Source organism: Schistocerca serialis, chromosome 5 (genome assembly GCF_023864345.2).
Source record: "Schistocerca serialis cubense isolate TAMUIC-IGC-003099 chromosome 5, iqSchSeri2.2, whole genome shotgun sequence".
NCBI classification, from domain to species: domain Eukaryota; kingdom Metazoa; phylum Arthropoda; class Insecta; order Orthoptera; family Acrididae; genus Schistocerca; species Schistocerca serialis.
In genome coordinates, this window is record NC_064642.1 from 552130127 (window position 1) to 552145147 (window position 15021).

Genomic DNA, 15021 nt, shown 5'->3' on the forward strand with positions numbered 1-15021 from the left:
TGTTGTATGAGTGAATGCAAAGTGTGAATGTGAATTGTGGATCCTTGAAATTGTTAATAAATAAATAAATAAATGTGTGTGAGCATATTAATCATATTGTGAAACCTTGGAATGAGTCACATACATAGGGGAAGATAATGATTGTAAAGCAGTCAGTCTTTGATCCTGTAGTAATGTGATGTTTACTTCAGCCCTTCATATGAGAAAAGCTGGGCTTATATTTATTTTATTTTTTAATGTATTGATTTGTATTTTGTGTGTAAATTGATTTTGGAACTGGGAACGGTCGAAAGGGGGAGCTTGTCAGGTTGTGTGAGTTGAAATAGAACACTGATAGACTACCATGTTATTCAGCCAGTTGTAGAAGTAGTCTTTTGCACACTTTGGTATCACTAGAGGATTTTCCACATAAGTCTTGAGGAATCCATGGTCGGTCAGCTCTTGTGATGCGAGGTCAAGTAGCCCAAATCTCTCATCATTTTTTTAATAAGATTGTGCAGTAGTTGTTTTGAATTGATCCATAAAAGTTTGTAATCAGTCATGGATGATGTACATGAAAACTTTGGGAAGATTTAGTGAGATCTGACACTTTCTTTTGAAATGTAAAAATTCCATGTATCATGCTGCACAGTCATAACAGTGAACTTTCAAGAGTACTAAATGTGAACAACTGAGTGGCATTTGAGTGAGCATTCAAAACCATTAAACACCATATGTTTTTTACAAAATGCTTATTAGCTATTATGAATTGTGGTTCTTTTGATAACATGTCCTATGTTAACATCCTAAGCTGGCTGCTACAAAGTGTGTGCTGCTGTAAGTTTGAAAGGATTCGTATAAACCATGATTATTTTTGTACTCTCATTCCTGGAACTGTGTGCTAGGGCAGACTTGGTACCAAATTTATATACCAGAAGTGATAATACAGAACAGATAATTCATTCAGGAATTTTTTTTTTGCATTTAGTAGTTATAGCCAGACATAATGAGATGAACATGCCTGACGGATATAAGACAGTTAGCTACCTCTGTGCACCCTGTTGACACATGTAGCACAGCTAGTTTTTTACAGCCTTTCTCAGCTGAGGAACATTATACACCACTTCAAGATGGGCCACAGTTCTGAATAACTCAACAAGATAAGTAACTTCATTAAATTTGGCTCCCCTTCATCCATCTTCATTTTAACATTATATTGACAACAAATTTATGGTCTGGCCACATGGCACAGCAGCTCTTGAGCACTTCCATGAATGTACGAGGGTTGTTTTTTAAGTAAGGGCCATTCACGCGTATAGTCCCGTAGTTCGCGTGGACGCCGCAGCAAGCCACCGCGCCACTTGCCGGCATCCTTCCCATTCACACTGATGCAAGTTGAAGCTCTGTAGCTGACGTGTACGCATTGCTGTGCTACTTTATAATGTTTACGATTATTGAATCGCCCGCCGCGTGTGAGATACGGTCAGTGATACGTTTTTTGACTGCGAGAAGCCTATCAGCTGCAGAAATTCATCGTCAGTTAACAGAAGTTTATGGCTTGAATGCAATGAGTGAACGTAAAGTGCGTCAATGGGTTAGAGAGTTTAAAAATGGTCGTCAAAACGTCCATGACGAAGAACGCTCAGGCCGGCCCTCTGTGATCACTGATGATTTGGTGGATGCAGTCGAAACAAAGATTCGTGAGGACAGAAGATTCACAATTTCCACTCTTTCTTTGGAATTTCCGCAAGTTTCAAGATCGGTTTTGTACAAAATTGTGTCTGAAAACCTAAACTTTAAAAAACTGTGTTCTCGGTGGGTACCCAGACTCCTCACAGAGGACCACAAAGGGAAGAGATTTGCCACTTCATTGGACTTTTTGATTCATTACGAGGAAGACAGGGATGACATGTTGAGTCAAATTGTCACTGGAGATGAAACATGGGTATCCCATATCACTCCCGAAAGCAAGCGACAATCGATGGAATGGCGACACACAAACTCACCCGTCAAGGTCAAAGCCAAACAAACGCTGTCAAAGTGCAAGATTATGGCAACTGTGTTCTGGGACCGGCGCGGTGTTTTGCTAGTGGACTTTATGCCACGAGGAATGACAATCAACTCGGATGCCTACTGTGCAACTCTAAAGAAGCTCCGCAGAGCAATTCAAAACAAAAGGCGCGGCATGCTGACAAAAGGAGTTTTGCTCTTGCACGATAACGCTAGGCCTCACACCTCTCAAAAGACTCGGGATTTGATTGATTCTTTTGGCTGGGAAGTTTTGGACCATGCGCCATACAGCCCCGATCTTGCTCCTAGCGATTTTCACCTTTTCCAGTACCTGAAACACCATCTTGGCGGGCAGCGCTTCAATGACGACAATGAAGTGAAGTGCAAGCGGCCGTGAACTCTTGGCTGTCGGAGCAGGCGGCCGAATTCTTTGAAGAGGGAATTAAAAACTTAGTTGTACGGTATGACAAGTGTTTAAATAAACAAGGCAACTATGTAGAAAAATAGGTAAAAGTGTGTAGAATCAGAAAATAAAAGTTTTTTTACGAAAGTATTTGCATCTTTTTTTAAAAAATAAAAATGGCCCTTACTTAAAAAACAACCCTCGTATGAATAGTATGCACCCAAACATCCAGATCACCGTCTAGACAGAGAAAGAGGGAAGGCTTACCTTTTTAGATTTTTTGGTACGACAGAAGTCAAATGGACACCTTGACCACTCAGTGTACTGCAAGCCAATGCACAGTGATTTATATCTTAGCACCCAGAGCTTTCACCATCCAGTCGAGAAGAGAGCAGCTCTAAATACACTGGTACACAGAGCATAAACTGTTTCTGACAAGGACCACTTGGATTCCAAAATTAATCATCCATAGTATGTATTCCGAAAGAATGGCTATGGGTTGTGTGATATGAAGTCAGTATTCTCAAAGAAAATGAAAAGTGAAAATGTTGAACATTCATGTGATGAGCTACCAATTGCATTCCTTCCTTTCTTCAGTGTTACATCCAGCAAAATAGGCTGAGTCCTGGGAAGGTGAGCTATAAGATCTATTTTCCAATCTCCTAAGAAGATAAAGGAGATGCTATGCCCTGTTAAGGACATCTAGGCATCAGGATCTCTGGGATCTACAACATCCCTTGTGAGTGTGGAAGCAATTGCATTGGTCAATCTATACGCACTGTTTCTGACTGATATGCAGAACATCAGTGGCATATTAAAAATCGAGAACTGGAGAAATCTACAGTTACTGAGCACAGCCTCACAAACAAACATAAAATATTGTGTGACAAAACAAATTCTTTGTCCCAGGTTCCTACATAATAAGACTGTGTGATTAAAGAGGCTGTAAAAATAAGAATGTGGGAGAAAATCTTCAACCGTGACAGCAAACGTAATCTTAGCAGTGCATGGAAGTGAGCTCTCAATGCAGAGAAAAATCAGAGATTTTTGTCACAATGTTTACGCTATGACAGGAGCAGTAGTGAAGACGTTGACACCAGTTGTGACAGCACTATGTAATTACCAACCAATCAGAAGCCGTTTACAGGCTGTATAAGGTCACCACAGCATTAGTTTTGACAGTCAGTTGCTTTTGATGAAGGCGATGGAGGTAATCATCAAAAGCTCGAGGTTTTACCTGAATTGATGCGCCAAGAAGTCTAAGAATGTTTTACACAAGTAACTGCAATGCTAGCAGAAAGGCTTAAGAGGGGACACCACTGCGGTTCGGATGAACCACTGCAAGAAACTAGCCTGAAAGACTTGATACTGTTTGTTATTGTCTTGACATCATGTACTTATTATCTGATTAAACTTTAAATTCATAATTACTCTGCAATATCAAAATGATTGAAAAGTTTGGACAGAAATGATGACTACAGAATTGGGCCATATTCAGCACGCAATACAGATTTGAAAAGCCAAGGAAAATACACTTTATAATGACAGCATGCTGCCATAATTTTTTGTAGTAACTGATTGAAACAGAAACCTGTTCATTTTTCAAGTCAGTGTCCAATTTTGAAAATTTCAATTTCTGTCATAGAGAAAATTACTAATAAATTGTTAGAGAGATGTGCTGCTTCCAGAAGTGCGTTTTGTATATCAGCATTTTATAAACTTCATAGTGAAATTAACAGCAAAAAATGAATAAAAGCATATAATTTTTTACAGGCAGTATTTGCGTCATCGAGATGATACTGTGCGATGTGTAGTGAGCAGTCTTACTGAAGAAGATCCAAATGAACTGGCAGATGAACTTGTGCGAGGTGAAGTTCTTGCCCTGGATGAAGGTTCGATCTCAGATGATGATGCGACCACTGATTGGGAGTCCTGGACACCAGACCCAGTTGATGCTGATCCTTGTATGTTATATCTCAGTACTTAGTTTATTACAGATGAAAAAATGGGATAACTTAACGTGTTGATCAGCAGACAGCAAAATGATAAACTTAATTATGAATCATGGTATTCTATAATGACAGAGTTAAATTTCCTTAGTCGTTCTTGCCTCTGTAGCAGAGGTTACTAACACACATTTGTGCATAGGTGAATAACTTGAAGACAGCTGATTTGAATCCTGGTGATGGAAGAATTTTTACCAATAGCATTTGGCCATTAGTAGGAGAAAATATGACAGCTTTAAGTTCCTGATTACCAGACTTTGTGTTATCTCTTTGATTAAATTCCAAACCTTTCCACAATGCGCCTAAGACTGAGGGCATGTGACACTGTTGATGGTTATCTGTATATTGCTGGCAGATGGGAACATTAAGCTCCATAAACATGCTTGCAGCTATTCATGAAGAGTTGGCAGGCTTCCCCTGTTCCTTCTCTCTCTCATAATCAACAGTAATATGAACTCCACATGAACTCATCTCAGTTCCTACACTTAACTAATACATCTGAGAAACTCACACATTTTCCAAAGGAAAGGTGCTGCATGATGGTGGTAGAGGAGGGGCCAGGATTGGGGGGGGGGGGGGGGGGAGATTGAGTGGTTGAGAAAGATACTTTCCAAGTAGAGGGTTGAATGTGTAATTGCAATTCCGTGTAATTTCAGTGACCTCAAAAATCAGTATAATGCTTTTCAAGTTACTGTCAGTGTGATCTAATTACCTAACACACCATTCCTCTCTCTCATTCAGTTCAATACATTAATTCTCTGACAATATTATACGTGCTTTCATTTTTAATTAGTGAGTTGTCTGCATGATTGTATGAGTATTCTTCAGTTGATACTGTGTGTCATAAGCCACAGACTGCTCCAAGGTAGTTAGATTTAAGAAGTTTGATTATCCTGTCATAGTGTATGTAAGTGAGGCAGATGCAAGCAGTGCAATGTGTGCATGGATTAATTAACAGTTAGATGATTGAGTGTTAAAGGAATCTTCCCAAGGAGCAATGTAAGAGAATCCCAGCACTAGAAAAGGCTTTAATAGGTTATGGTGTGTTCACAGTGATCTGATGTGACAGGGAAACACTACTGAGTTGACATCCATTGTCATATGTATCATATCTTGTACCACTTGTGCTATTTCCTTCCATATTCTGACATTGTTTTTTAGTTGAACCATTCATACTTTGCGTTTCCTCTTCCTTCTGAAACAAGAGTGTATGTGAGCAATTTTTCGTAGGGTCTTACTGATCCCCAGCATTTAGCAATATTTTCACAAGGCAGACCTTTCTATGAGTACTGGGGTGGTGCTGTATTATCAGAGAATAACACACACTGATTTCAGTCAGCTCATTACTTAGAACATTCTGAATTGCTTTATGATTAAGTCTTGCATTTTGTAAATTTGAAGAGGAAAGTGAAGTTAGTAGTGTAGTCAAAAAATTATTCTATACAGTCGATTTCTTTAATTACTATACTTTGAAAGCGACATAATAGATTTTTGCCTTCTTCTCTTCTTCTCACCTTGATTCTTGCATTTAGTTCCATTAGGGGCATGGGTTTTCTTGTTGTTTAGAAACTCCAGTTGATATGAAATTCAAGATGAAATTTTTTATTTGGGCACTTCATTGTGTGATACAAAGGGTAGTCCTAAAGTTTGAAAAAATAAAGTTATATAATTAATTTTTTATTTGTTTGGAGATACATCTGCATTCCTGGTACATATTGAAAACCCTGTGCTGTAGTTCTGTAGTACACCTCTCATGGAACCAAAACAAAATCGTGCAATCCACTGATACAATGTATTATTATACAACATTTTCTGCGGCCTGAAGGGAGCAACACTTCAACAATTCACACTGAGTTGGCGGAAGTATACAGCAACAAAGCACCATTGTATGACACAATGATTAAGTGGTGCAGACACTTTCAGTGTGACCAAATAAGTCTGAGTACAAAGAACAAAGTGGCATACACTCTTTATGAAGAACCAGGAGTCATAAGGAAATTTTAGGTCTTGATACTCGAAGACCAGTGTAATACAGTTTAAACGTTAATGGAAAAAGTGAAGATGGTCGTGGATCAGTTTTCAGTGTCCCGGCTAATATGCATAGGACACAGTTAACACAAGCTCTTTCTTGGGGCTATGAAATTTTGGCTCACCCCCTACATTCAGTTTACATCGAACTCAGTGACTTTATCATTTCTTAGATGAAGAAACCATTGCATAATAGGCATGTCCAGAATCACAGTTAGGTAATTTTTGAAGCGGAAAGTTTTCTGAACAGAAAAAACACAGACTCCAACAACCAACGTTTCTCTAAGTTGTCCATAATTGAGAACAATGTCACAGTGAAGGATGAATATATTACCAATTTTCATGGTCACAGCTTGATTTTTTCGTGGTTACAATTAAAACTTTATGAATACACCTTGTATACAGTTCTAGCATGAGTGAATTCAGTTATCTTATATTTTAAGTTGAGTACATTAGCTGGACAAGCTATTTTGATTCCCCAGAACCCGACTCTAGTGCCCTGAGGCAATGGCCATGTATATGCGAGTTGTGCTTGTGTGTATGTGTGTGTGTTCTACTGCAGAAGAAGGATTTTGTCTGAAAGCAATCTTTTTTCATTGTGCCTGTCTGTAAATTGATGCCTCCTCTGTATTGTGAGTAGCAGTCTATCCTTTCCATATTGTTAAACAATGAAAAGTCCAGGATGGAATGACAACAATATTATGAAAAGGTTAGATTGCTACTCACCATAAGAAGAGACACTGAGTCGCAGACAGGCACAATGAAAAGACTGTTGTACTGCTTGTTTCCATATTATTGTTATTCCATCCTGGACTTGCCATTGTTTAAAGAGGGATTCTTGCTAGTTTTCTGTGAGAAGTAATGCATGCGACATGAATAGCATTCTCAAAATATTGTCCTTAGTAGCGTAGTGCCAAATGTTGAATTCCTCTGTGAGATTCTGCAGTGGCCAGATGAACTAGGGTTTTGTGAACTGGGAGAATCTCATTCTTCCCCTTTACCTCTTACCTTAAAGTATGAGCATGTTTCAGTAATTACCATGGGGGTTGTCATTGGTATTAACGGCTGTTGATGCAAAACTTTTGGTTGCTTGCTATGTTTGGGGTGCCTGCCACACCTCAGTTGTATTAAGCTTGCTAAGCTATGTGTAACTTTGTGTGAACAGAATTTTTCCACTGGTTTACTGTGGGAATCAAATGGCACAAACCAATTTCCACAAATATGCTCCTACTGATTTGGTTGACTCATTGGGTACTGCAAACATCAAAACCAAAAAACGGTCTTGGATGATCAGTTCACCTTCTGGATGAGTCTTCCAACACAGCAGACAGGTGCCATGTGTCAAAATCCAGATGTCTATTTAAGATGGCAAAGCAGGTTGTTCATCTGGTATTCAAAAATGCTCAGACTGTTGCACAGACCAAACAGCATAAATTTGAACTTCAGATGCTATCACGTGTTATGATAGCAGTCCTTTCCCAGTCTGCTTCATCGACCTCAGTCTATAGTATCAATTCTGGATAACCATATTGGAGAAACTCTTTGCTCCCTCTAGCAGGGCCAGGGATCATCAGTTTGTGGTAGTGGACCTATCTCCTTTTTTTTTTTTTTTTTTAGCCACTGTTAATTGGTGAAGAAACACCATATGCCCTCTTTCTTCTTCACTAGGTTCACAGGGGAGGATCATTCACACACTAATTGCTGAGTGGTGTTATATCACAGCATTTTCCCTTCTTTCTTCTCAGATGTTAGTTGTTCATCTGAAGACACCCAGTGTCTACATCGTGTTTCACATTGAGTCATCTGATCTATCTTGTCTCCACTGTAGACTTGAATGCACCTGAAAGCTGACATTGTTCCTCAATCGAGCTGAGACCTGTTGGCAGTTGGATAGTAGTGGATAGTTGATAATGGAAGTGTAGCACGATTCTCCAGCAATGGCACTGAGTTGACCTTGCTGTAGTGGTTTGGTTGTCATAAGTGCACTCTTCAGGGTGAGTTGTGGCTGTTCATGACAGTTGGTGTCCCATTGCTCTCCTTTCCACTTGTGATGGTTACGATCATCGCTGGCAAACAGATTTCTTTTGTAAGGCAGAACACTTTGACTAGGGGTGCGCAGTTAAACTGAGCATCTAGACTGTTGATTAGAACTTGTCTTGTTGATGACTGTGGGATGAATGGATCTTCAGTGGCAGACAATTATCCAGAGCAATTGTTGTTATGTGAACTTGTTGGAGTAGCTTTGTCAGTTTGGAACTCCAGTCTTCTGCCGTTTTTACTGCATGTAATGCCTGCAAGAAGTCCCATCCAAGGATAACATTATGGCTGCATTATGATGAAAAAAACAATTTGAAGGGTTGTGTTTCTATCATTGATAGTTATTCTCACAACTCAGGTTCGTGTCAATTGAACATATTTTATATTCGCAACTCTCAACACAGTGACATTTGAATGTCAAAAAATAGTCCTCTTCAGGTTGCAATGATAAGTATCGATTTTCACACAAAAAGCCACTCTAGTATCAAACAGTGCCTTGACTGGTTGGTTGTTGATTATGAGGGTGTTGTGATTTCTTGGCAATTGCCATCCATGCAGGAATTTAATCTTCCAGAGATGATCCCCCATTTAGTGTTTTTGATTTTTACAGTTTGGTGACTGGCTGGAACCTGTGTATGGTGACAGGGAATGATCGTGACATGTTGGAGAGTGATCTCTTTTTTGTTGGGTTCTGTCATATTTGGGTTTACTGTGTGTCAGAGTGCTAAGTAGATATGAAAGGTGCAATGTATAATTCCACCTGTTATATTAAACAAAATGGTTGAATCCTTTTAGACATTTCATTTCATCAGATCCTGGCCAGAGTCACACAAAACACACTATGTGATGTCTGATGTACATATGACTGACCAATGCTCTTCTCTGTCCATTAGTATCTTGACAATGTTGTCCATAAAAGGACTTTATTTTTGAACTTGGATTCCTGCCCTGAAGGTAATGGCTTTTGTATAGCCTTTGTGGAGGTATGATGGAGGCGGTGTCCAAGATACCCTATGTCTCCACCAAACTATATCATGTGGAATCTGGAATTGATTAGTAGTTACAAGAGAACGACTGTCAACAAGAACTAATACTTCACCTTGCTCTCTATTGGAATGATATGTAGACAACTGTAGTATATTCCTAGATTGCTCACTTAATACTGGTTCTTGAAATTTTGAAAGTAGACTTTTTCAGGATTGTTGCAATTGTAAGCTCTCTACTAGTAAATTATTATATCAATTATCTTTTTGCAGTCAGACTGTTTAGTTAGTAATAGAGCTCACATCTGTTGGTCGAATTTGTTTTTTAATAACGACCATGTGGCCTAACCAATACGGCCACAGTTAAACTCATTATCACTATGTATACTATTAATGACTGGAAACTAATGAATGATATCAGTTCAAGTCGAGTTTTACGATACTTTTCAGTTTAGTATCAGATATAAGTCACTATGATTTCTAACTCGTATGCACATTGTGAAATCACAATTCCATCTTTCATACTCCTAAGTCCATTACTTATTGATGCTGTAGTCACAGAATACTACATTTTGCATTTTGCGAATTGTATTGTCTTACATTTCTGAATATTTAAAGCAAGTTGCATGAGATCTTATGAAGACCAGACTGAATACATCCACAGCTTTTTCTGATAAAACTTCATTATAGATAACGGCATTGGTGCACCAGCTTTTTAATATACAACATGAGCAACAAGGGCTCCAACACACTTCCCTGAGGAATGTCTGCAGCACCATTATATCTAATAATAATAATAATGTTTATTTGTCCATGTTAACTTTACAGTCTTGGACATCGTCATTTTTTGCACAATTATATCAATATCATGTCATTCCAAGAATGAAGATATACATCAAGTAGCAAATTGTATATCATTCCATACAACAATGTTATAAACAGATTAGCACATTATATCTCACTCCATGCATATAATGATTATATACATCAATTAGCCAATTATAACAATACCACCTGAATTATATCATTAATATATACTATAAACAAGAATGGTCCAAGTATACTTCCTGGGGAACTCCACAATTGAGAGTTCTGTATGCTGACTTTACTGTTTGGATCTTACTTTCATTCTTATAATTTAGTTTTGTGCACTGTCTTCTATCATGGAGATAAGAACTTAGTAATTTTAGAGCTACTCCTCTTATCCCGTAATTTTCTAACTTGGATAACAGGACTGCATGATTCACAGAATCGAATGCTTTAGACAGGTCTAGGAAAGTCCCTATAACTTTGTTTCATTCATCCAGCCTGTCAGTAGTTCATGGAAAAAAGTTGCTAATGCTGTTATTGTAGATCGTCCTTTTCGAAACCCATGTTGTGTTTTATTTAATAGTTAGTATTTACAGAAGAAGGATTCCATTTGATCTAGAATTATCCTTTCAAGCAGCTTGCCAAGTGTTGAAGTCAAAGAGATTGGCCGGTAATTATTTATGTATGTGATAGCCCCCTTTTTATACACTGGTTGTATCTCAGTGATCTTCAAAGCTCTGGAAAGGTCTGCTGCCCAATTGAACTGTTAATTAGATGTGTTATTGGTTTCATTAACTCATGTTTGCATTCTTTAAGTAGTGTGGACGATACGTCATCCCAGCCACTAGATGATTTTACTTTGAGTTTTGAGATTATATTCATGACCTCAAACTCTGTTACACTCCTTAGGAAAAATGAATTACTCATTTTAACTGTGTTTATTTTCAAGGCTGATTCATCTTTTTCTTCTCTGCATGCCTTACTACCTGTGACTCCCCATCCTGGAGAAAATGTGGCATTCTCCATACCAATAAATCCTCATTCCAGTCACAAACTTCTTTTGATACCCCACGTGATAACTGTTTTTTAATAAGTGTTGATGTATTGAGTCAAATGTTTTTTGGAACTCAAGAAATTCTGTGTGAAACATATTTCCTTGATTCGAGGCTTTCAGAATGTTGTGAGAAAAGCACAAGTTGAGTTTTGCATGACTGATGTTTTTAGAATCAGTGCTGTTTGGCAAGGAGGAGGTCATTTTCTCTGAAATACCTTATTATATTTGAGAACAGAACATGTTCAAGGTTTGATCTGTGTTTTCTTCCAACTAATGAGCACAAATTTTTAAGTAGTCCTGGATTTTCCTTTGTAAAGGAACATTTGAAACTGAAGTGGTGGCATTTCTGCATTTTCTTTGCTACTGTACAAGTAACCACTGCAATAGCAAAAACAAAAACAAAAAAATTTGTCAGCAATAGTACTGTGAACCTTTTTTTGTCAGTTTTTACTACTGGAAAAATAAATTCCACAATATGCACAATGTAGTTTTCAGCTTTGTAATATATTTGACAGTTCTCCATATTTTTACAGCTACAGCATTCACTGTATTATTTGTGCATTGTGAGTAAAATGATTCTTTCATTTGTTGCATTAAATGAATTTGTTGTCTGCAGTTATAAACTCTCTCTTATTTACAGCAAAACCTTCAAAAAGTCGCCGTACTTCTGACATAATATCTATGTTGGTCAATGTATATGGTAGCAAGGATCTTTTTGTTAATGAATATCGCACTTTGCTTGCTGATCGCTTGCTGTCACAATTTAATTACAACACGGAAAAGGAAATTAGATACCTTGAACTCTTGAAACTGAGGTATGCAAATTTATGGTCTTTTTATTGTTGGTTAATATGTATCCTTTTTAATATATTTTAATGTACAGTAATTACACCAAAGTGCCAAAGAAACTGGTATAGGCATGCACATTCAAATACAGAGATATGTAAATGGGCAGAATATGGCGCTGCTTATATAAGAAGACAAGTGTCTGGCGCAGTTACTAGATCAGTTACTGCTGCTACAATGACAGGTTATCAAGATTTAAGTGAGTTTGAATGTGGTATTATAGTCGGTGCACGGGCGATTGGGCACAGCGCCTCCAAGGTAGCAATGAAATGGACATTTTCTCATACGAACAACTCACAAGTGTATCGCGTATATTAGGAATCCAGTAAAACATCAAATCTCTGATATTGCTGCAGATGGAAAAAGATCCTGCAAGAACGGAACCGAAGAGAATCAATCATTCAACATGACAGAAATACAACCCTTCTGCAAATTGCTACAGATTTTAGTGCTGGGCCATCAGCAAGTGTCACCATGCAAACTATTCAATGAAACATGATTGATATGGGCCTTCAGAGCCAAAGGCCCACTCATGTACCCTTTATGACTGCACGGCACAAAGCTTTATATCTCACCGCAGCCTGTCAACACTGACATTGGACTGTTGATGACTGGAAACATGTTGCCTGGTCAGACGAGTCTTGTTTCAAATTGCGTCAAGCGGATGGACAGGTGCAGGTATGGAGACAGCCCTATGAATCCATGGACCCTGCATGTCAGCAGTGGACTGTTCAAGCTGGTGGAGCCCCTGTAATGGTGTAAGGCATATGCAGTTGGAGTGCTATGGGACCCCTGCATAAGCATCCTGTCTGGTCACCTACATCCGTTCATGTCCATCGTGCATTCTGACGGACTTGCTACACCCTACACATCCTGAATTGCTACATAGTGGTTCCAGGGACACTCTTCTAAGTTTAAACACTTCCGCTTGCTATCAAACTTCTCAGACATGAATTTTATTGAGCATATCTGGGATGCCTTGCAACCTGCTGTTCAGAAGAGATCTCCACCCTTTCATTGTCTTATGAATTTATGAACAGCCCTGCAGGATTCATGGTGTCAGTTACCTGCAGCACTACTTCAGACATTAGTTGAGCCCGTGCTACAGCATATTGTGGCACTTCTGTGCGCTCGTGGGGGCCCTACACAATATTAGGCAGGTGTACCAGTTTCTTTGGCTCTTCTGTGTATCTTTAAACAATTCTTCAGATTCTTTTCTGCAAATGTGTGACATGTGAACCATAATCCCGGTATTTATGCAGTCATGTTTTCATGAATACTTGAGTTACTATCCATCAGAACAAGACTGAGTGGAGACAGATGACAGGCACACATAGTTAAATATATAATTGAATCCAGGCCTACAAAATTAAAATTTGGCTGAACCCAAACCCAGGTAATTAAGCATGTAGTTGAATATATATTTTTCAACTGTTTTAAAAATCCTCTCAGCTGGAAGCCCTGCATAACATTACTGTTTCAGTACCTTGTAACACCGACCTCAGTTATTGATTTGTTTCAGATTCTGTTTTTAAATAAATTATTTATTTATGCAGATTTCGGTTCTCTGTTTTGTATCACACCCTCTTTTGTGGCTTCACCTGTATAATGTCATCCAACTTGAGCCTCTTGTGCTGTCACTGACATAACGTGACACACTAAATATGAGTCAAATGTTAGGAGCCCTAATCTGTTGGTTTCTTGTGACTCATTTGGATCACTAAAATGTTCACCATATGAGGAGATGCTGAGTCGCAGATAGACACAACAAAAAGACTGTCACAAATGAGGCTTTTGGCCAGTAAGGCGTTCATCAACTGTACACACACACACACACACACACACACACACACACACACAGACTGCAGTCTCAGGCAACTGAAACAAAATTGCCATGTTGTTACATTCCATCCTGGATTTCCCATTGTTTGATTGTACTTTAACTTTTCCTCTTAGGTTGTTAGTGTGTCAACTTTCTGGTGCTTTTGGTATTTCTCTATTTTCTTTATCATAATGCTTACATTTTTATTTAGACTACAAGTTTCTTAGACTCGCTTGGTAGTGATGTTCAAATTAAAAAATAATTGATAGCAATGTATTTTGAGTGAAGTGACAACCTCAAGTGGAAATGACTTCTTTCAAATGAAAACATTTAGTTTAAATCTGAAAAATGTACTAGAAGAATTGTGGCCAAAACTCAGAGAGATTATAGTCATGTTTTGTATAAGTACATGATGAGTAAAGCAGTGAAAAACAACAAATTCCCACCTTGCTTTAATGATGCGTTGAGAGAATGTTGGGGAAAGAGAGATCACCATCTGTCTGAAAGATAGAAAATTGGTAAACTGATAGGAATACCTAAAAACCCACTCATGCAGCCTTTAGAAGAAATACACAAATAGCCTATAACATTTTCTTCAGACTTATCTTGGCAAAACAGCTTTCAAAGAGTCATAGAAGTTTTTACTGTGTGTAAAACCAATGAATGAAAAGAACATTACATCAAGTATTTTGAAACTGAATATAACAGCTAGAAACCAAAATAATAAAGACTGAAATTAAAAATACATTCGTTGTGAGGATACTACCACATCATCAATTGTCTACTTCGAAAACTCGTATGACACCGAAAGACAAATGCTGTCTGAAGTATTGTGCAGTGACTGAATTCTTCGTAAAAGAATGTTTAACACTGGCCAAAATTCATTTGTGGCTTGGAAATGTGTAGGGAGGCTCTTCGCCTTCAATTTGCACCATGAAGAAATGGGTGGTCAAGTTTAAACGGGTCGTGAAAGCGTCCAAGATGGTCCATGTGAAGGACATCTAAAAAGTGCAGGCATACCAGAAATCATTGACAACATGTGT

General features: G+C 38.3%; 1 protein-coding gene across 2 annotated transcripts in view; it reads left to right on the forward strand.

The window, feature by feature from the left end:
• Positions 1-15021, forward strand: part of LOC126481289 (anaphase-promoting complex subunit 2) — a 117555-nt gene that overhangs the window by 51011 nt on the left and 51523 nt on the right. For both annotated transcript variants that reach the window (XM_050104928.1, XM_050104927.1), the window contains 2 exons: positions 4166-4356; positions 11951-12125. In XM_050104928.1, the coding sequence (XP_049960885.1) occupies positions 4166-4356; positions 11951-12125 (366 nt within the window). The remainder of the gene's footprint in view (positions 1-4165; positions 4357-11950; positions 12126-15021) is intronic.